At 33.7% G+C, this 22,437-nt stretch overlaps 1 protein-coding gene across 2 annotated transcripts in view; it reads right to left on the reverse strand.

Annotated features, from left to right (window-relative positions):
* Pcdh10 (protocadherin 10) overlaps positions 1-22,437 on the reverse strand; it is a 63,915-nt gene that overhangs the window by 32,891 nt on the left and 8,587 nt on the right. For both annotated transcript variants that reach the window (XM_008837825.1, XM_008837826.1), the window contains exon 4: positions 16,212-16,517. In XM_008837825.1, the coding sequence (XP_008836047.1) occupies positions 16,212-16,517 (306 nt within the window). The remainder of the gene's footprint in view (positions 1-16,211; positions 16,518-22,437) is intronic.

A 22,437-nucleotide genomic window follows, 5' to 3' on the forward strand; every position in this document is an offset into this window, starting at 1 on the left:
GACCTAAAACTATTAAATATGAATGCAAGTGTGATTCAAACAGAAAAAAAAACTTGACAACTTTTTCCTTTCTAATAAAATGCACTTCAAATGGTGCTCTTAGCTGGTTATCTTTGTCCTTCCTTCTTCCCTCCCTCTGATAGCACAGGGGTTCAAATCCAGCTACCTCAGGCATGCTAGCCAATCATTCTACCACTAAGGTACACCCTTACCTCTCAGTTTTCTAAATAATGAAAATGGACCCCAATCAGCATGAGAATTTCTTTACTATTGCTATTAATGATGATGTGACCTTTCTCTGACATCTGGTCTCAGGACTAGAGAACTGACCTTGATAACTCCTTTTGCTAGCTGTTCCTGCATTTAGCTATACAATCTTTCTTTTTCTTCTTATAATCTCATTAATAGCACTTCCTTCATGTTTATTCTCCAGCAGAAACATTCTTACTTAAGTCTTAATGGCCACAAAGCATGACAGCTTGAACCATACTCTTAGTAAGACAAAGTGCACCACCTAACAACACATCCTTTAGAACTGTGATCAGATTCGTATGCCTAAAAATCAAGAACGAATTGGTCACAAGCATCCAGGCTAAAGATAAATGGGCTCAAATAAAAAGCATGGCTCTTCACTACCATGAAGAAGAATCTGATGAGATACTCCATGTTGCTTTTCCTTAGTTTTATGATCTCTGAATTGGTGACAGTAAGAATACCGAATTCTGATACCAAGATTTAAATGGATTTGTATCTGATAAATGCACATAATATATTACAGGTTTGGTAGGCTGTTTCTGTGTATACTGTTATTCAAAGTATACCTTAATTTATCCAAAACATAACTTTCAAAATTTCCATTATACATCTAGATACACATTACAGATTTAGCCACCAGGTCTCCAATTTTGCAGTTTTGTTCATTCAATTCTGTACACCTAAAATGTTCTTGTACTCCATCAGGAAACTTCTAAGGACAATACACAGATGATAACACTGTGTAATTCTTGCTTCATTGTGTTACATAGAATATTTCCATAGACCACTAAATACACTTTATTTTAATAAAGTAAATATCTGTACTTCTGTTACCATGATGAGGACTTTAAAACAACATTGAAACAAGGAAAAACTGTGAATTTTGTGAAAGGAAAAAGTGCTTAATTATAATTCACTATACTAATTTCACCTGTAAGCTTATTAAAAGCAAAAACAATTAAATACATTTTAATTTTTCCAATTCTTCCATAGTAGGATACTGTAGTAGTAAATGTAAATTCTGATCAGCTGAGCGTGGTGGTGCACACCTTTAATCCCAGCACTTGGGAGGCAGAAGCAAGCGGATCTCTATGAGTTTGAGGCCAGCCTGTGCTCCATAGTGAATCCAGGCCAGCTGGATCTACAAGGAGAGCCTGTCTCAAAAAGACGAAAAAAAAATCAGAATATTTTTAAACATGAGAAATAAATGTTAAATAAAAGTAAATAAGAATGCTATGATTCTTGAGAAGAAATTGGGCATTAGAACTTAGTTGTTGGGCCTTTTGTTATTCAATCAAAATAATTGTATCTATAGCTCTACATAGATCTGTATCTATGCACAGATTTATAGATAGATATTTAAACATCCCCTGAAATTATGAAATATCTATTAATCTATCATTTATCTATCTAGTCATCCATCCATCCACCCATCCATCCATTCATCCGGCTATCTGTAAGATTTAGGTAGAAGGTATAACAGAAAAAAAAACAAAATCATAAAACGATCAGAATATACACAGTGAGTCAATGAAAATCTATTATAGAAAGTAAAGTCTGTGTTATTTTGGGGGGTTATTTCAAATGGGATTTTTACCACAATGCTACAGTCCTGACTGATTTTGAAAGATAAAGGTATGAAACACAAATATCAGGTTGACTGAGAGCATAAGGTTTATTACATAATATTTCAGTGAAGTAAAAGAGCCACAAAATCCCTCTGATTTTATGTGTTCCATTCCTGATCTAAGTAGACAAAGAATCTTTCATACATTTCACAAGAATGCATGACTTTCACTTCTTACAGACTTTTTTTTTTTTGAAGATTTGGGGCATCTCTGTCTCTTACATTTAGGGCTAAGTAACCACTGAGTAACAGCATCCAGCCTATGTCCAAAGCTTATGCTAATGTTGCAACACAATTGTCAAAATGTAGAGGAGATAAATTGAATACAACATTGACTCATATTATTCTCTCCCTCATTTTTGGCCAGAAAGTATACGTGCTTTAATTTTTTTTTAAATAATCATTAAACCTAATGTGTTACATACTGAATTGTTTTAAAAATGAGGATTCTATGTCACTGTTTTACAGAATTAACTGTTGTCACTCATTATAAATACACAAGTTGGGAAAAAGAATAAGGTAAAATGTTAAAAGACTAACATTCATAAAATGATTGAAGCTTAATCTTTGCTGTATATTAGACATTTGGTTCTGTCATATCTTAAAGGATAAAAAGGGAAAAATAGGGATACTGTGTTCTGTGAACGAATACATTAGCTGGAGATGCAAAATAGTGATTTATTGTGAAAAGAACACTTGGAGTCTGATTTTTCTCTGGGAGTCAAATGAGGGCATAATTAGTTCTATTTAAGCTGAGAATTTTAATTTCATCCATGCTTAGGCCTGTCATTGTTCTCATTTTAACTGAATATATGGCTGCCTCCACACTTAATGAATGCTTCCTTTGGGTAGGTGCTCTGCTTTAAATATGTTCAATGATTTAGTCTCCACCATGAGCTTTTGAGGATCTGTGTTACAGATAGGAAAGCAAGTTACAGAAAGACTAAAGAAATTCCAGAGCTCACAGCTATCACTGCTGGGGCAGTCTGAACATGATGAGCTGTCCCCATGACCAGGCAGCTTCACCTTATGGTGTCACTCTCTGACTTGAGGACAAGCACGAAGACCACATTTGAGAAGCGGACCCAGAGCCTGATGAATGCAAAAGTCAATCCTGTGAGGAGAATATACAAAATCATGCGGTCTAACATGAAGACTTCCAAGTTATAATAGAATTAAAAGGGATAAAACCAGAGAAACCTATTAGTAATTCCCTTTTGTCAAACAAGGGGGCCAAAGTTTCTCAACTGTTTTACAAGGATTCAGGAGAAGAGCTTAAATCCTCATGGACTGTAAAGATTATTTATATCTAAAAAGAGGGCTGGAGGTTTGCATGAGGCCTGAAGATAACAGAGAGATACGATGATTACAGCATGCCTATGCATTGCTTAGGATGACCCAGCACAGGGACACTGACCTGCCCCTATCGGAGCATCTCAATGTGCAGAGTAGGAACAGCTCATCCCCATCAAGCAGCAATGCATTCAGCCACGCAAGACCACAAGTCACAGATACGTCTATGTCCCTTTGTGTTCTCAACCAGAGTTGTTATATTATTTTTCATTTTCCCCTAGAGATCATTCATGAATATTTCATCTTATTTACTTAGTATATTTGTATTTTAAATGTTATTTTTTTTTATTTACACATCCATCTGTGGTGAGTTCATGGGACATAATTTCTCTATATACCAAGCAAGGATAGAGAATATTTTTATAATGTGGTTCTAGGTCAAATAAACTCCAAGAACAAATATTCTAGGATGCAGTAATATTGAAAAATTTTTAAAAATCAAAAGAATGTGGCTTATACTGCTTCTGTCAATAACTTGCAAATACCTGCTTCAAGTACTGGATAGTTCTCTCTCCTCCCTTCCTTTTTTCCCTCTCTCTCATTTCTTTTTATGATTTTACACTATTTTATTTCTATAACTTCACAAATGTTTTAATACCATTCTATAAGATATGAAAATATCTATGACCCTAGAAAATTACAATTCACTGGACTCCTCAATGAAGGGCATTTCATTTTTTCTACTACTAAACAGTCCTTTGGCTGTTACAAAATTAGCTATACATATTATGGAAAGATACAAGCACAAAAGTACATAAAATGTTTATATATTTGATTTCAAAATTATTTAGTATAACCTGAGCTTTATTGGCTTTACCCCATAACCAAGAACTGATGAATTCTGATTCTTTTTAACAACTTTTGTTACCAGTGGCTGCATTATATATTATTTTGTCTGTTCGTACTATAAAATGAACACTCCCTAAGTATCTAGTATTGCTATTACTAAATTCAACATAAATGTTTACTAATACTTTTCCACATTTGATAGTTTTGTCTTTCATTTCATTCTTCTAAAGTACACGATTAATTCTAGTTTCTGCATTACTAGAATAATGCTACAGTTTAACTGAATCTCCAAAACACAAGCCTCAAATACAATGAATATATATTCCTCTTACAGTTCACTTTCAAAATAACATGGAAAAGTATATACCACTTCAAAGTTCAATGTAAGCACACAGATAACTTGATCTTGACAATGAACGAAACCGTTTCCTTTTTATTTAACTGAAGACCATTTTACACACTGCCTATGTGGATTTTCTTAAAATTCAGTGGAGGATAACATAATACCCAAATTGGAAAATTCCCACAATAGATAATAAACTAGACAGGCATGGTGGTATATACCTTTAATGCCAGCACTCAGGAGGCAGAGGCACATGGATCTCTGTGAGATCAAGGCCAGCCTGGTCTACATAGCTAGTTCCAGGCCAGCTGGAGGTACAGAGAAGCCCTGTTTAAAAAGAATAAAATAAATAAACAAATAAACAATCTCAATAACGAAAAGGCTCGAAGATATGCTCAGGTTCTTCTCAAAAATCAGCATTTTATAAAATATCAAGTGGTGTTATAAACTTTGAGTTTCTGGCTCGTCATTTCAACATATGCAACCTATTTATTTAATGCATATGTAGAATAGCTGACCTTTGAATATTCATCTTTTTGGACTCTAGACAACTCCCCAAAGCTCTGCCTTTTACTAAAATTTGAATTTTTCTTTAAGGCATGTTATTCCATTATAAATTATTGTGTGAGGTAAAAGTAAAGAGCATCAAGAAGTGAACATTTTTTCTCTTTAAAATTCGAAGGAAAGAAAGAAATCTAAGATGTTATACACTGAGACACAGAAAGGGAATCAAATAAACAAACCAATGGTTTCTCAAAGCTTTACCCTCTGACCAGCTGTACCACCTCACATTTCTGCTGTACTCATCTTGAGAGCAGCGTTTTGTGAGAAAAAGCAACATCAGAAGTCTAGAAGGTGAGGAGACCTAGGTGTCCAGTCACAGGTGGCATCTGCATACATTTACAATTCCTGAAGCTTTCGAAATGAATTTTTTCCGTGGGTCCAGAGCAAATACCAGTCTAAGGGGCAGGGCTTTTGTTATAGCACTTTAGTTCAATCTTGGCAGGGGTTGAATATGCCTTTTTTCTCATTTCTGCTCCTCTTAAAGACAGGTGAAATGTTTACTATCTTATTTGTGTAACCTCTGCTCAAATACTTAACATCTATAATGTCATCTCTCCCCCCTTTTCTTCTCAATTCACAGTTCATCATTTAAAAAAATTAAGATATGCTGTTCTTTAAAATGCTGGTCTCTTCATTGAAAGTTTCCTTTAAACATCAAAATCACAATTTGTGATAATTCTCTAATGGGGGCTCAAGGAAATGAACCTCAATTTTTCTTCTCTTTTGTTTTATTCTGGTACTTAACTTGACATTTTTATATATGTTTCTCTACAATCCAAGTCCATGGGAGATTGTGTTTCAATGAATGACAGATACACAAAGATGACTGTTGAGCATGTCTGATAGACAAATTTAGAGATAGCTCCAAGATACTAGACAGTCAAAACCACATGTTAAAGATTGTCTTTTTCCTTATACATTAGTAGAGATTAAGATTTGCTGGTGGGTTTTTCAATAGTATCAACTTTCTTCAAAATTTTAGTGTAGCTCCATATTCTGCTAATTTCATTTTTTCCAATAATAAATTTTAAAATACAGATAGACTAATCATTAACAGCTAAAATATCTCTAAACAGATTTGATAGTAGCATGGAGAATGCAAGATTTCTTCAAATCTTCTTGACATAGTACAGAGAGACACAATTTGGAGAGATGTTCAGGACACTGATGACATAGGGAAGGACTTCTCATTTTGAGGAAATTTCATGTTATTAAATATTTGTGATTTTTTAGAGTACTTTAAATTCATAATAGCTTGGTTAAAATTCTTAAAAGTGTTTTATATCTTTAAAAGCTTATTTCACCATGAATCAAGAAAATTACTTTTAAATATCAATAATGTTTATCTGAGTTCTGTGTGGTGGCTCAAGTCTTTTAATTTCAGCACTCAAGAGGCAGAGGCAGGCAAATCTCCATACTGAGGCCAGACAGGTCTCATAGCAAGTTTCAGGCCAGCTAGGACTATGTGGAGACCCTGTGTCAGAAAATTGCTAATATGACTGTTTGAGAAACTGGAACAACAACTAATCAATGATAGTAAAAAAAAAAAAAGGAGCATTTTAAAGACTAGAATATTTATAGAAATGTTTTAAAATATCCTTTGTGAAATAAAGTAGTATCTAATTTTCATCCCCAATATATTTACTAGTCTTGTGTTAGAAACTTTATCTTTAATAACTCTTGATGAAATATGAATGAACTGTATAGCTAGATTCCCCAGATTTGTTTTGAAATATCCAAATGAAAGGACAGGAACTTTCACTTTTGGATGAAGCAAATTTGACCAAGAGTTGATGAAAAATACGGAACACTGACACATCAATTTCTGTACTTTTGCATAAGTTTGAACAAGCTCTCATTAAAAGCACATGTAACGTATAGCAACAGAACCCCACCGATGGTACGACCATTTGTGACCACTCTTTACTACAAAGACTGAAGTGAATAATGAATCAATAGATTCTACTAAGCATATCTGTGTTCAACTTGAAAACAATCACTTGATCTATAATTTTTTTTGGTCTTTTGTGGAGACATGGTCTTCCTGTAGTCTCAGCTCTCCTGGAACTCACTATGTAGACCAGGCTAGCCTTGAACTTAGAGAGATCCACCTGACTCTGCTTCCCGAGTGCTCAGATTAAAGGTGTGTGCCACCACATGATCTATAATTTTAAAGAAACTAAAATTTTAAATTCCACTATTAAAGTTCTATAGTAATTTTCAGATCATCTTCAGGTTTTCTAAACATTTTCTAGGCATATAACATACAGCAACTGACAGACCATCACACTAACTCATATCATTATGCATGGCCTCCTCAGATCGTGTTTGCTAAACCTTCATGTAAAACAGTTTAGCTTACATAACTTGTTAAGCCTATAACTTGTCAAGCCTATATCACCAAGAAAACTTTGTTGCATTGACTTAGTTTACTAATGTCATATTTGACATGTTGCAACCAGTGATGTGTTTAATTATTGATAAAAAAAAGAGTTCTGCTGTCCTGACTAGTCCCTTACCGAAGAGATTTTTAAATTCTTTTAAGTTTTTTTTTTAAAGAAAATTTTATTATTATTTTATGTGTATGACTGTATTGCCTGCATGTATGTGAGTGCACCCATGTAGTGCAATGCCATGGAGGTCAAAAGAGGGCTTCGGGTTCCCCTGGAACTGGAGTTAAGGATGGTTAGTAGCTGCCATGTGGGTGCTGGGAATCGAACCCGGGTCCTCTGCAAGAGCAATCAGTATTCTTAACCACTGAGCCATCTCTCCAGCCCCCTCATTTAAAATTTTTTACTACATTTATTGATTATGTGTAAGTGGGGGTGAGTACATTTCACACATGCTGAAGTCAAAAGATGACTTTTGCCTAGCACTTGGGAGGCAGAGGCAGGTGGATCTCTGTGAGTTCAAGGCCAGCCTGGTCTACACAGCGAGTTCCAAGACAGCTGGGGCTACTGGGAGACCCTGTCTCAAAAAAGACCCCCCCCAAAAAAATGACAACTTTTGGCAGTCAGCTTTCTCTTTCTACCACTCACGGCCAGGGGATCAAACTCAGGTCCTTAAGCTTGGCAACAAGTGCCTTTACCTACTGAGCCTTCTCATAGGCTCCCAAAACTTGAAATTTAAAATAGAAAATATGTATTTGCATTTGCCTCCAATTTATTATGCATTACATCTATGCATAGGTGCTTTTATTCACACCCAACTACAAAACTTATTTGAATATGATGACAAAAACATTTGCATATTTATAAGATGATAATTTACATATTTATATTGTTATGATTTGCTTTTACAGAATAAAGTAAAATATAATTTTCAGCCCAAATACAGCCATTGGCATATACATGAAATTTAACATTGCTAAACTGAAGCCAAGTTTCTAGTGTGTGAAAAATAAACAGCTAAACACTCCACCCAGGAAGTATGGCAAGCTAGTGTAACATTTGGTCTAATGTGAACATTATAAAGGGCAAATGCTACACTGAATACATTTTTTTCCTAGAAATGAAAAACTAATGTCTTCTTTTAAACATATAGCACTGGAGCCACAAATTTATTTCCTTCACAGTGTCATAGTTAATTTGCTTCTTCTCTTAAGTGTTGTGAACCATTGTTAACTGTTGCTTAAAAATTATAAGCTAGATCTCAAGAAGTAGAAAAACAGAATAAAGAGAGTCTGTCACCCATCAGCTTCTCAATAAGTACTATGGCCTGTTAGCAGTTGCTGAAGATAGAGGAGTCATTAGTTGAACAAATGTATTATTTTGTCAAGCTGAATCCCAGTCATCTCTTCCTCTGAAACTGATGATAATAATTACAGAATTTGATAGATAAGCATAATGTTTCTGTGTGGGTTCAAAGCTATGTAGGGGTAGCCATAGACTGAATCTTGAAAACAGAATATATTAATATGTATATGGCCACTTGTCTCACTCAATGACTTAAAGCTATAATAGATAATTTAAAAAAAATACTCCATTGTGTATACATAGGAACATTGAAAAAATTAAGCTCAGCACTGTCTCTTCAATTATAGAGTTCAAAAATGTATCTCTAAAAGAAAGAATACAAGTATGTGCCTTGATATTTAGCATATGGTATATGTATCTGTGCTCAACTTGAAAACTATCATTTGATGTATAATTTTAAAGAAAATAAAATTTTAAATTACACTATTAGAGTTCTGTATTAATTTTCAGATCATCTTTAGGTTTTCTAAACATTTTCTAGGCATATAACATACATTTGATTTTATATAATATATCAAATCTAGAATCAGATATAAACTCCCTTTATAACTACAAATTTTTCTTGATCACAAGTGGTTTTTATGCATGTCCTTTGACAATGGTTACATTAAGACTCATTGGTTTCAAATCTCTACACTCTCTCCACCTGAACTGACCTGGATCAAACTTTGCAGTGATTTGCAAGTCTTACAGAGCCTCAAAGAACTGTATTTTATACTCTCAATAGCATAAAAATGATTCACATCAGCTGACTATAGTTTTTATTCACTAATATTTTATGCATGTATTTATTTATCTCTGTATAATTATTTTTAGATTACTAGTAATCGCACCTAGGGTTTCACAAATTCTATATGAATGTTCTACCACTGAGATGTATGCCCAGCCCTCTTTTAATTTCTACTGAGAGACAAAATCTTTCTAGGTTTCCCACGTTGGGCTTAAACTCACTCAATAGGCCAAACTGGTCTCAAATCTGGAATCCTTAAGCCTCAACTAAGTGAGTGGAAAGGATGATAGGCCTTCACCATTGGGATTCAAGCTTAATAGTACTGTTTCATCTTAAACAAATTTAAGCGACATAATCTATCTCCTATTAATAGGAATTTAGTAGACACATGCACCCAATAAACATTTAGCACATTGTACTGGATATTGTTTAATGATGTTTATAGGCCAATCAATTTGCATATTCCAAGATCATTTACAATATGCTTATAACTTAAAGTATTTCTATTTTGACTGGAATCTTCTGTACGATGATGCAGGAAAAAATTTTCCGGATGGTCATTCCTTTTCATTCAGTAATTCTAGTTATATTTTAATTGATAATCTTCTTTTGTTAGGCTCTTATGATGGACAAATGTTTAAAAGGGTTTACTTCCAGTGTACAAAACAAGAAAGAGGGTACAAATGATCTGTAATGTGAAATGAAGTACATAAAAATATTAATATGCAAAAATAAGATGAAAAGTATGCATGAAATAAATTTTTCTCAAATAGATATAGTCTGCTATAGATGACTACAGGATCTTATGTAAATGAATAGCTAATTTTTAACATTTCTTTCTTCTTTATGTCCTTAAGTGACAATAGTTTATTTAGATCAAGAATATAATTATGAATGGTTTCCATGAATAGCTCACATGGGGAATTTAAATAAGTGATTTAACATAAGAGAATGGGTGTATTCATTAGCTTCACAGAAAGGTGAGGGAATAGGGTGAACACAACACTAGTAAATACAACACAAATAAGAAAGCCTCGAAGAGAAGCAAGAAGGGCGTGATTAAGATTCTAAAAGAGTTGTGAACAAATCAAAATAAATACATCATAATTTAAACACCATATTTAGGCATCGTTTAACAGCTTGAATAACTCAAGTTTTGAATGTGCCATTTAGAAAAAGTTTAATTAGAAAACAAAAGTTTGAAAGCAAAGTTTTGGTTTAAGAAGGCAAAAAGTGTGTGTGTATTCAGATGCATGAATTAATGAGTGAATGATGATAGCACTATAGAAAATCCACACACTTCAAAATGCCCATTCATCAATTTTTTTCATAATACTGTGATTTATCACATAATGTTCATTGCTGGGTTTAAATATGCCAAAAGATTAATTATATCAGGGAACAAAATAACAAGACAGAAGCAAATTTTAGCAACATTAATAATTGCTGAGAATCCTACATATCAGATTTAATAACTATCATGTAAGTTTTGTTCTCAGAATATGATGGTTTCAGCAAACTGTTAAGTAAAATTATCAAAAGAAGTTAAATTGGATTTAATGCCATTTTTAAACACCATTTAAAAAATTGCAGAGAATGATATGGATAGCATGTATGCTGATTAATGGAACTATGAAAAAGTTCTTTAACAGAGGGATCAGGGAGTTCTTGGGTGAAAACTAGATCCAAATCATCCGAAAGCAAAGATATGAGATGTCACAAGGCTGGTCACAGAGAAGCACAGATGTCTAAGAAAGAAACAAACCGCCACAGAAATGGACCAAAGCATTGGGAACGAAATGAATCAACGTGTTCCACAGTTGTCTCTCCAGAGAGTTTGTATAACTTTCACTTTAAATCCTACTAGTTGAGATACATTAGTACCAAGAACTAAAGAAGAAATACACAATGTCGTATTATCTCATGTTCTTAGAGTTATAGGGAAGCTCCAGGCAAATACTGTCTTCAGCTAAGTACAATAATGATAGGAGCTGTGAATAGATAAGTGTTTTCCACATAAGTGGAATATAATACAATTCAGTGAACATTAAATTCTAACAGTAGACACAGAATATAGATAGAGCTGAACTTTTCTACTGATCTTGAGTTATCATTTCTTTCCTGCTGAAGTGAGTAAACTATTTTGTTTACAAGAAATTTCTTCATAATCCTTGAACAAAGGAAGTTAATGGAAAAACAGCACAGCTAGTAGGAGTCTAAGAACAGAGGTTTGTCACAAAGGGATAAAGAAAAATATCAAGTAAATTGGGTTCCTGGATCTGGGTGTATGAGGAGAAGAAGAGAGCAACAGAAAAACTCTCAGAAATATATGCATAATTGGTAACAAAACTTGGAAGAAAAAGGAACATAAATAAGTATCTTAAAGAAAGGAGAAAAAATCATACAAGTGATTTTCTTTAAAAAAGATATTAAATAAAAGTACTTACATCATAGATTCACCTGAATATAATGCTGTATTTATGACATTAAAGGAACAGACACATTCCACAATAACACCACACAGGGGGTGTAAATGAGCAGGAGTAATGAGTATCAAGAAAAGTCACTTTTCTTTGAATTCTATATGTTCTCCCACCATGCTATTGCGTTCAGCAAATTATGAAACTCACAGAAGGCACACGGAGATAAAGACATTGGGAGAGACATTATCAAACAAAATGTTTCCACAATTCCTATCAGCTGAAGAATTGACATGCTCACAGACATGATATAGACAGGTGCCTAAAAAACTTTTTCAAAACTTTTGTTTTCTAAAAACAGATCTAAGTAAACTGCCAGCAATGTTGCAGACACAATGTTTTAAATTTTTGATGTCTTTTTGATATGGTAAGGGTGAACTATGAAACTTTTCAAAAAGCTGGTAAAAATGAAGTAAGGCAGAGTGAGATTTTGGTATGAAGCATTTGTCTAGAAGGTGTATAATGTGAAGGCAGAATGTACTATGACATATTTCAACATGTGGATATCTCTAAACTGACCATTCCAGAAAACTCCACAAGTTCAAGAAATTTCCAAGAATATTTTATCAGTGGAGTTTTATTATTTTATCAGTGGAGTGTGTGTGTGTGTGTGTGTGTGTGTGTGTGTGTGTGTGTGTGTCCAAAGGTTAACATCAGGTATTTTCCTCTGCAGCTTCACCAAATTGTTTCTTGAGGAGAGGTCCTCCCTGAATCCGAGTTCAAGAATTTGGCTAGGATATCAGACCTGCAAGTCAAAGGGATCTGCCCTTCTCCACCTCCCTAGCTCTGGCATTATAGGTATGCATTTCTATCCAAGCTTTTTATCTGGGTTCTGGGTATCTGAATTCAGCTCCCTATGCATACACAGCAAGCACTTCATCTACTGAGCATCTCCAAGGCCCCAGGGTTGAATGTTTCTCATTTGTTGAGATAAGCCAGATTGCTTCATGAAATTGTGTCATTTAAAGGACAAGATTACTTTAAATAAAACATCTATACTTTAAAAATATATCCCATGAATCTTCATAAAAATGCAGTTTTTCTAATCTCTATAGAAAGGAAAAATTAATTTTAGTTAAAATTTTGTTTTAGGATTTTTATCACTCTAATAAAAGCAAAGGTAAAGCTAAACTGAAATGAGAATGTTCAAAAAAATCTAGGTAAGATATTTGTCTACCCAATGTACAATTTCACTGCTGGTAAAAAACTATAATGTTGTAACAAAAATAGGAAAATATCACACAATGTTCTTAACTGAGGGGACTCCATTTTTAAAGTTTCATTTCAGTAAACAGGTCACACTGAACTTCATGGATTCATTGCTATGCATTAACAAAGATATGATTGTACTAAATATTCTTTTTATCAAGAAGTTTGTTTTATTATGTGCAAGCACCTTGTGTTTCCCAGAAGGTGATTTAGTTTCAAAAAAAAAAATCAGAGACATAGAATTCATAAATTAATGGCATAGACAATGTTCTAATTTATATTTTTATCTATGTCAACTTTTTCTTATTATATAAATGACAGTTATTGTCTCATTTGGCATTTGTGGAAACTTTCAAAAATTACTAAATATAAAGCTATTTTTCTAAACATCAAATGTACATTATGTTCATTATAAAACTAAATGTGCATTTAGCAAAAGTAAAACAGCAACCTCAATAATTATTTAAACATTCTGATTAAAAGCAAGTAATTAGTGTCAATTTTTAGCTTCTTTAATCACATGAGGGATGAGGTTTTTAATTTAGAAGATGAGAATATTTCCATTCCTAAAGATAAATGACACAGTACTAAACTTTTACCGTGTGAAGGAAGATGGTTATGAACAGCTTGGTATATAGTTTGTACTATTCAATTAACAATAAATTAGACTATGCTTATTAAGTCAGGATCAAGATTTAATTTTAAGGATAATTGCTTGAGTATAAGGTGACATAAATCACTGAAAGTTTATTTTAAAATCAGGGAAATTTAGAAATGATTAAAATTTCAGGAAGGACTAACCGTAATAAAAGTACATTTTTTTTTTCCACTTCTTCTCCACTGGGGTCACACTCCAAACCAAACCCCGATGTTTAAAACAGTTAACTGGCTAAAAGGGATGAATGAAAAATATCTACTATGATTAAAAACTAAGAGCTCTAACATATGTCTCATCAATAAGCAAACAACTATAATTTACCTGGTATTATAACAGATTTTTTTATTGTTCTTAGCACACATGCTGAAAAAAAATTAATATCCCTGAAACCAGGCTTCTTTATGAAAATAATAGATTCTTCTGAAACACATAAATTTTTGCTAAAATGGGGACATTACTGTTTTATTAATAAATATTATTGCTTGAACTCTAATTAAAGAACAAGTTAGAAATGGAGAAAAGGCATTTCTAGATATTTAATTCCAGTTTTGCGTATAAGTGTAGTTTACCAAAATTATGCTTGTTAGCAGCAAAGGGGACACACTGCATTTCAGCTATCTGTGGAGTATGTTGAGCTGACTACTAGTATTGAAAAAAATTATTAATTTAAAAGTACAGATTTTGATTCCTTTGGATCGTAACTATTTTTATTTTTCTTCTTGAGATTACTAATAATGAATTTCTACAAGATAGATCCTTAAACTTATGTGAAACAGTTCTGAAATGTGCTGAAAATATTTTATACTTAAAAATAACTGAAGTTTCAAATTCAATTTTGGAAGAACTCATTATAGTCCTCCTTTAAAAAAATTTGATTTTTGCCCTCTTTAAATTCACTAACACGTGTGAATACATTTAACTTTAGCTCTTCGGCACCCAAATCATATGCTAGGTCTCTCAGTAATTTATATATTTATTCATTTTGCACATTATAACTAAAATGAAACCTAATCAGATACAAAGGATTTATAAGAAGAAATAATTTATCAATGTTGAAGTGCTAAAACACTATATCCCATGGAGTCAATGGTGCTTCCAAATAACGTGAGAATATGCAGTCCTAGATAAAACACTGCATGGTCACCGTTGCCATTGAAATTGGTGCATTTGAAGACAGTTCTTTCAAGCATTTGCCTGTTCACATTGTCATTGACCACACTAGAAGCCACAGCTTTAGTGGCTTCATTGTCTTTCACATTTCATATCCCTAAGGGCCAAACTACATATTCCATTTATTTTATTTTTCTTTCCTTTAATTTTCTTTTCAAATGAAATTTTTACTACTTCACAAACTACAGAAAAAAAAAGCTGCATCTACCATCTATCCCAATCTATCACCTCATTTATTGTTTCTTGTTTACGCTTCCACGAATCTTGTTTACTTGGTACTAGAAGGTGAAAGAATATATAATGCAGAATTGATTTCTTAATACAGGTAGAATTTACATTTTGATTGTTAATCTGACTTTTGCCTCTTTCAATTATTATTTAATGTGGCTTAACCAAGATCAAATTATCAGTAATAATAATCCATTAACAGAAAGAAATGATTCTGTGGAGGAAAGAATATATGGGATAATTTCGTTCCCAAGATCTTCAAAAGAAATCTGTCATAGAATCTTCAAGCAGTTTTATTTAACTTAATGGCTGCATGAGATAATGCATTTAGAAAATATGGTCACAGCATTGAAAGAGCAGAGGGCCATGATCAGTGTCTCAAGTCTCAACACAGGAGTCTATTTTAAATACTCAGGGAACAATTCTCTACTGAGATGCCTTCATTACCAGTACCTCTGGCTCTCATCAGAGATTGAGTCTCTACCAGCAAATCACTAACCTGTATTGCATGCTCAACATGAGGCCTACACTACTTTCTGGTTTTGGTCTAATGTGTTTAATATCACTAGAATAAAACCATGATTTGCTGGTGAAATCGGTCAGAATCTTTAAGAAAAATCAAACTAGGCCAGGGGATACAGCCCACATAACCTGCTTCCCTGGCATGCACAAGGCCATGCACTTTAATCCCCAGGCTCTCTCACACTCTCTCAAAAGACTCTCACTGATGGAGGCAAGTTCCTCCACCATAGATTAACCCTTCAAAGCACACAGAAATCAAATAAGCAAGTGTGCCATAATAGGTAATTATAGACAGCATTTGAAAATCCTTTCCATAAAAGTGAACAGTGGTTAGTTGGTAACACAGAAGTCCTAGCATAGAAATCCATTTCCTGTTTTGCTTTTCCATACTGGAGTGCTGTCTGCATCTAGAAGTCATTTTTACCCAAGTTTCCAAAACGAACTTAACTTTTCTTTTCACCAATAAGAATGTTGAGTTTTATTTCCTCAAAGGAAATACTTTGATGCAGGCTTTTGTATAATACTTACTCAAATATGGTGGTTTGTAAGGCGCTCGTGTATTAGACAGCAGTCCATCCAGCTCCTTCCTCTCCAGGGTGCCATGCAGGGCCTTCTCTTTGCCAAAGGTGGAGAAAGATCGCTCTGCCCCAGGCTGGGCTTCCGGAGGTTCAAACACCTCGGTGTCAGGAACCGAGTCCATGCCTGGGACATGCAGGTTGCTGCGGTAATCTGCAGCTTGGCGTCCATCCGAAGGGACAAAAGAAGGCATCCAGCAGCGATCTGAGTGGCCCAGCGCTTTACATTCCTCTGTACAGTTGGAGAAGAGATCCATACCTGTAAGGAAAAAAAAAAAGAAAAGAAAAGAAAAGAAGAAGAAATAGAAGAAAGAAAAAGGAAAAAAACAAGAGACTCCACATGTAATCACAGAGCCAGCTCTACAGTGGAGGATGTTTCCAGGAACCAGAAAGAGTGATGGGTGAAGGCATCTTAAACTGATCGGAACCAAAAAGTCTCGTTGTGTCTTTTTGTTTCCCTCATCATTTAAAAAATTAATCTGATCTGCAAATATAAAGAGTTTTTCAATGAAGTATCAGAAATAGATGTTTCTAGACTCAGGATTCTGATGGAAAAGGCATATTGGAAGTGAAGACTTGAAAGTGTTGAGTATAAAAACAGTATTTTAAAAATCATGCATGGAGTTGATAATAGAGAAAAATCCCAAGTAAAATGGCTTCTTAGTCCATCATCCCTAATCTGATGCATCAGCAAACGTTCTTATTTTTACAAATACAGAAAGAATAGACCAAGCACTGACAGCATTCAGATTTCTGAATCTAGACATGAAACAGAGGGAAAAATTAAACAGAAATTTGGTTCACAAATTGACAAACCAATTAATAGTAGGGATAAAGCAACATTTCACTAACCGCTAAAAGTATGCTTCTTAGTTTCCTGGGAAATGACTTCCTAAGGCATTTGTCACTGACAGTCTGGCAGTCCATATTCCTACAAACCTTAGACAAACTAGCACAAAGGATGGTGATGAGTGAATCCAGGGTAACCAGATGCCCTGGGAATCTGCTATAAATACTATTGAAAGAAAACTCAGTGCTCCACTGTACTGCAAATACTTGTCCTAATGATCAAGGAGAGTTGCTAACTGTATAATGGCAATGGCAATATTTCAAATGAGAATGACAAATGTTATCAACTTCATTATATTTGCAAGACCATTAAATGTTACCTGATCATGAACAAAGTTCATCCAATTTCTGAATCACATATAAAAATTTGTGTGTGAGCTTGAGGGATGGAACAGTTAGGAACTGTTCTTTCAGAGGACCAATATTCAGTTCCCAGCTCACACATAGCAGCTAAAAACCATCTGTAACTCCAGTTCCAGGGGATCCGACGCCCTCTTCTGTGGGCATTACATGACATGTATGCACTTAACATCCATGCAGACAAAACATGCATATGTATAAAATAAACAAATCTTTAAAAAATTGTGGGCATATTGCATAAACCTGTCTGTGATCATGTGTGTATGCACATATGTGTGAAGGTATATACCCCACAGTTCTGACTGCTTCCAACTCCCCAACACAGGGGCTATAGGTACATGCCATCACACCCAAATCTTTTACTTGGCTTCTGGGGATCAAACTCTAGTCCTCAGGATTGCAAAGCAAGCACTTTACTGATGGAGCTATTTTTCCAGCCCAGTAATTTTTGAGTACTATAGAATAGTATTTTATTTTAATTTTCTTCATTTGTACTTTTTTCCTTGTTTGTTTATTTGAGACAGGGTCTTCCTGTAGCCCCAGCTTGTCTGGAACTCATTATGCAGACAAGCCTAGCCTCCTTGATCTCGCTAAGATTCTTCTGTTTCTGCTTCCTGAGTTCTGGGATTAAAGACATGTGCATCACATCCAGCTGATTTGTAGTTTTGTTTTGTTTTTTTGAGATAACATCTTCCCATAGTAAGCATGCTGGCCTGAGTAGCTCAGGCTAGCTTAGAACTTTTAATTCTCCTTCCTCAGTCTCCCATTGAACAAAAATCAAGTGACACTATGCCTAATCTGATCTTCATTAAAGTATATAAATAAAAATGTCATTTCAATACATATCTAAACATGTTAGCATATTTATTGAATATGTTTTGGATTTTGATAAATTGTACTAATATTTTAATTACATTCATTTATGTGTGTGTGTGCATGTGTGTGCGTGTGCATGTGCACACCTGTGCACACATTCCTGGGTGGAGGTCAGAACACAACTTGCACAAGTTGGTTTTCTGCTTCCACTGTGTGGGTACTGAGGATGGAATTCTGGTTATAAAGCTTGGTGGCAAATACCTTTACAATTAATTTTCAAGTAACTAAAGTTGATTAATTTCTAGCAATGAACTTTCAAATGTATGCCAAGATAGGAAAAGCTGGGATTTTAAGAACCAGCATAGACTATGTATTTACTGAGCACACTTGAGTTTTCATTTTCAAAATCTGAATGCTTTGAGCTCTTGAGGAAGTTTTCCTGTTTAAGCTAATGATACCTTGTTATTTATCAATTTATATCAGATTTCACTGTATTGTAATGTTTATCTTAAACTAATAAGTATTTAAAAATTATGAAACTTCTATTTTCTCTACAACATTAAGAACCATTACCTACATAATGTCTATTATTGCCATCTATTGATCTCAATAAATAATGACATTTTTATTTTAAATGAATCTATGTGTAATCCCAAGTTTGTCTTCGATTATAACATATCATTGATAGTTATCATGCACAAGCCTAAAAATGAACTGCTGATCATTGCTGACTGATGAACTATTGAGGGCTTAGAAATGCACGCTGAAACTGGGATTGATTACAGAATGAGTGGGTACAGCATGGAAAAAATGGACATGTTTCACTGGACTCTGGAGATGCTCAGTGTTTCATCATATTTCTGCAAGAAGATATGCATGGCAAAAGGAGAATGAGATGGAGAACACCCCTGGTCCAAGTTCACACAGTAAATAAGTGATGAGCTAAAACAGGAGGCTTAGATCATTTTGAGGCGTTATTCTTGAAATTCTAATTGACAGGGTGGTGGGAGAAAGCTTTTGTGTCTCATAGAAGTCATATTTAAAGAAGAAATATTATGTATAATTTATACTAAAAATGTAATATATTAAATTTGAAGTAGTTCAAGTATTAATATAGAATTGTTCCATTAGACCCTGAAAAGATAAGCATTCATGGAAAACTTCACAATTAATAAATATTTTTTCACATCATTGATGTATAGCAATTAGATTAAGACAATACACAGACTTTTGTATGTTCTTTTTTGATGCAGAAGTATTCGTGTAATTCAGAGTGTTCATAATTTTGCTAATACCTGAATATGTAAGCATTAAGATCTTCTTGATGTTAGCAGAAGGTACTTTTAGTATGGATAATTATGCACTTTTTCTCTTGAAAATGAGTATATTTTCTCTCTTAATTAGTAGAGATTGGTTTAAAATTGCTTAGATTATCTAATAAGTTTTGCACGAATTCAGAAAGTTCAGAAAAGTACACATAGTACATTCATAACAAAGAAGTAAGGAATACTAAAAGCTTGGATACAAAGCAATGTCACTTGTGAAAAGAGAAAATATGTTATTTTAAATATAAAATTATAAGCGTTTAGAGTGGAATTTCCTTAGTTTTTTTTTTTTTTTTTTTTTTTTACACGTTTACACGGTTTTACATAACTGGAATGAAGGCTGAAGTCTCTCAAATTTTGCCTGAATAGTTCACCAGTTTCACCAATGAAACAAGTGAATCTGTTTCTTATGATGAAAAATCAGATGCAGAGATGAAAATGAAAACCTCAGAACTACCAGTAAAATTCAAAGGAAGAACATAAAAATAAACTGAAATGCAGTTTTCATTTGTCATTTAGATATATAATTTGAGAATGAAATAACTTTTCTTATTAAGGGTCCTCACCTCAGGGAGCTGTTGAATGACTACCAATACTCTTTTATCATTTATCATCAGTCTCATTAACTGTGAAACTTTACCAAATGTATAAAAGCAAATTTAAGTTGTGAAGAAATGATTCCATCATACACATAAATGTTGTATTCTCCTGTGTGTTGCATGATGCATGGCATACACACTGCTGTCTAACTTGTAGTAGTTCTTATCGGAGGGTGAAGATTTAATAAATTTTACTTGATGTTTTTCTCTTTCATATTCTCTTATTATTGAATTCATTTTATGTGTACAAACATGAAAATCAGAGCCCAAATATTATGTTTGAAGTATTTATAATACCTAAAATATGTATTAATATATAATTTTACTTGCAATCACTTTTTTGTTATTTGTTTCCTTCCAGTTCTCAGGAATAATCTGTTCTGCAATTCATGACAGCTGATGTGATAGACTGCATGTTTTACAAAGATATATTTAGATACATTTTAAGATATAGAATTTTAAACTTTTACTTTACAGTCTGTGGTAGTAGATAGTTTCACTGAGAACAAGTTATGATTAAGAAAATTAGAATTGCTTCTAATTTCTGTTCCTTTTGATGGAAGTAGTAATACAAAATTGTATATTGCAATAAGCTTTCAGTAAATTATAATGAATCAATTTTAAAGAACACAATGTTTCATTTTTGAGGAAAGTTCCAACAATACTTCAAAGTATCTAAAAGTACTTCAAAGATATTAATTATAACTATAAAATTGATATAATTTTGAGAATGCATTTGCATCAGATATTTATTAATATAATTCACTTGTGAATAATCAAAAATTCATCACAAGATTCTATCTTGTCTTACCGTCTCAAAATGCTTATTGTTTTCTCCATTTTCTTTCACTATTTTCTCTTACACATTTCCCCAATTACAAGCCTCTCTACAGTATCACATTTTAGTTGATGGATTCACCAGAAACCTGAATAAGCTTTTCTAAACAACTGGTATGAATTCACTTAATTTATAAGTCAAAAGCATCTTTGCCAGTATCTAAAATCTTGTTGGAATTTGAGGAAAGATATTTGGGTTTTATTTTTTACCAAGAATTCTCTTGAAAAGACTGAAGCAGCGCAGTGGCTTCGGATACCTAGTGAGACCCTTACCTACTAGCTGGAAAATACTGATAATTCCAGTTACTTACTTTTTAAGTATATATATCCACATTTTTGCCATGTATAAACATCTTTAATGAAAACACTGACAAGAAAAAGCTGGCAATTTTCAATTAAGTTGCCGTATGTGACTCAGTCTCCTTAGATTTTTCCCTTCATCATGTCTTTAAAAGAGCAAGGTGCTAAAATAAACTCACAACTCCTTCTATTATTCTTCATAGCATGGGAATTTAATAGATAGGAAAAATATGTCTCAGTACTAATCAGATCTCTGTAAATATACCTCAGTAATGTTAATAATGTTCAAAAGGATACTAGAATGTTGATTACTTTTCCTAAAATAGAAGAAAATCTTTAAGTCCAATGACTAACTAAATACGCTTGGAAATACGTTTTTTTTTTAAGACTACTTTTTCATCCTCTGGCTGTGGTTAATCAGTTTTTTCTCTTGTGATGGCTTATGTGAGCATTCACCACATCTCCCGGGACTTCTGCCATGTCTAACCAATACATCAATAGTGCACTGAAAAAAACGGAAAGCACCTTGACAAGGCTTTAGAAAGCGAAGTGCTACGGAGCAGTGGTCAAGGGAAGAACTCCACACATGGAGCCAGGTGCAGAAGCCAACTGAAAAGCTTGTGTGACTCCCTGCAGCTGCCTCCATGTCTACAGCCCTTCAGTGAACAAGACTGTGGACTACTAAAGGCTTAGAAAGCAGAAAAACAAGTAGGGGAAAAAGAACAGAAAATGAAAATGATTCATGAAATAATGCATAGAAGTCATGTCCAAAAATAAATATAAAGTAATCCTAGCATAGAAAATGGGAGCAAGTAAAGAAAAGTTGGGAAATTTAAACAGGTAGAACAGTAAGCTAGATTGTGTATAAAGCACAGAATGGAAAGAGATACAAATACAGAGAGAGAATTCAGGATTTTTAAACTTTCCAATTTGACTGTCTTTGATCATGTTACATTTTTTTTCCTAGCACGTTGAGTAAGGTTTTCCTAATTACCTAATTTTGCAAACTTGAGAAATCATTATGAGCCGTCTTTACCAAGAAATAAATCACATTTATTTGAATTGAACTTGACTTTTCTGAAATATCCTTGCT

Source organism: Nannospalax galili, unplaced genomic scaffold (assembly GCF_000622305.1).
Source record: "Nannospalax galili isolate Female #2095 unplaced genomic scaffold, S.galili_v1.0 scaffold96, whole genome shotgun sequence".
NCBI lineage: Eukaryota > Metazoa > Chordata > Mammalia > Rodentia > Spalacidae > Nannospalax > Nannospalax galili.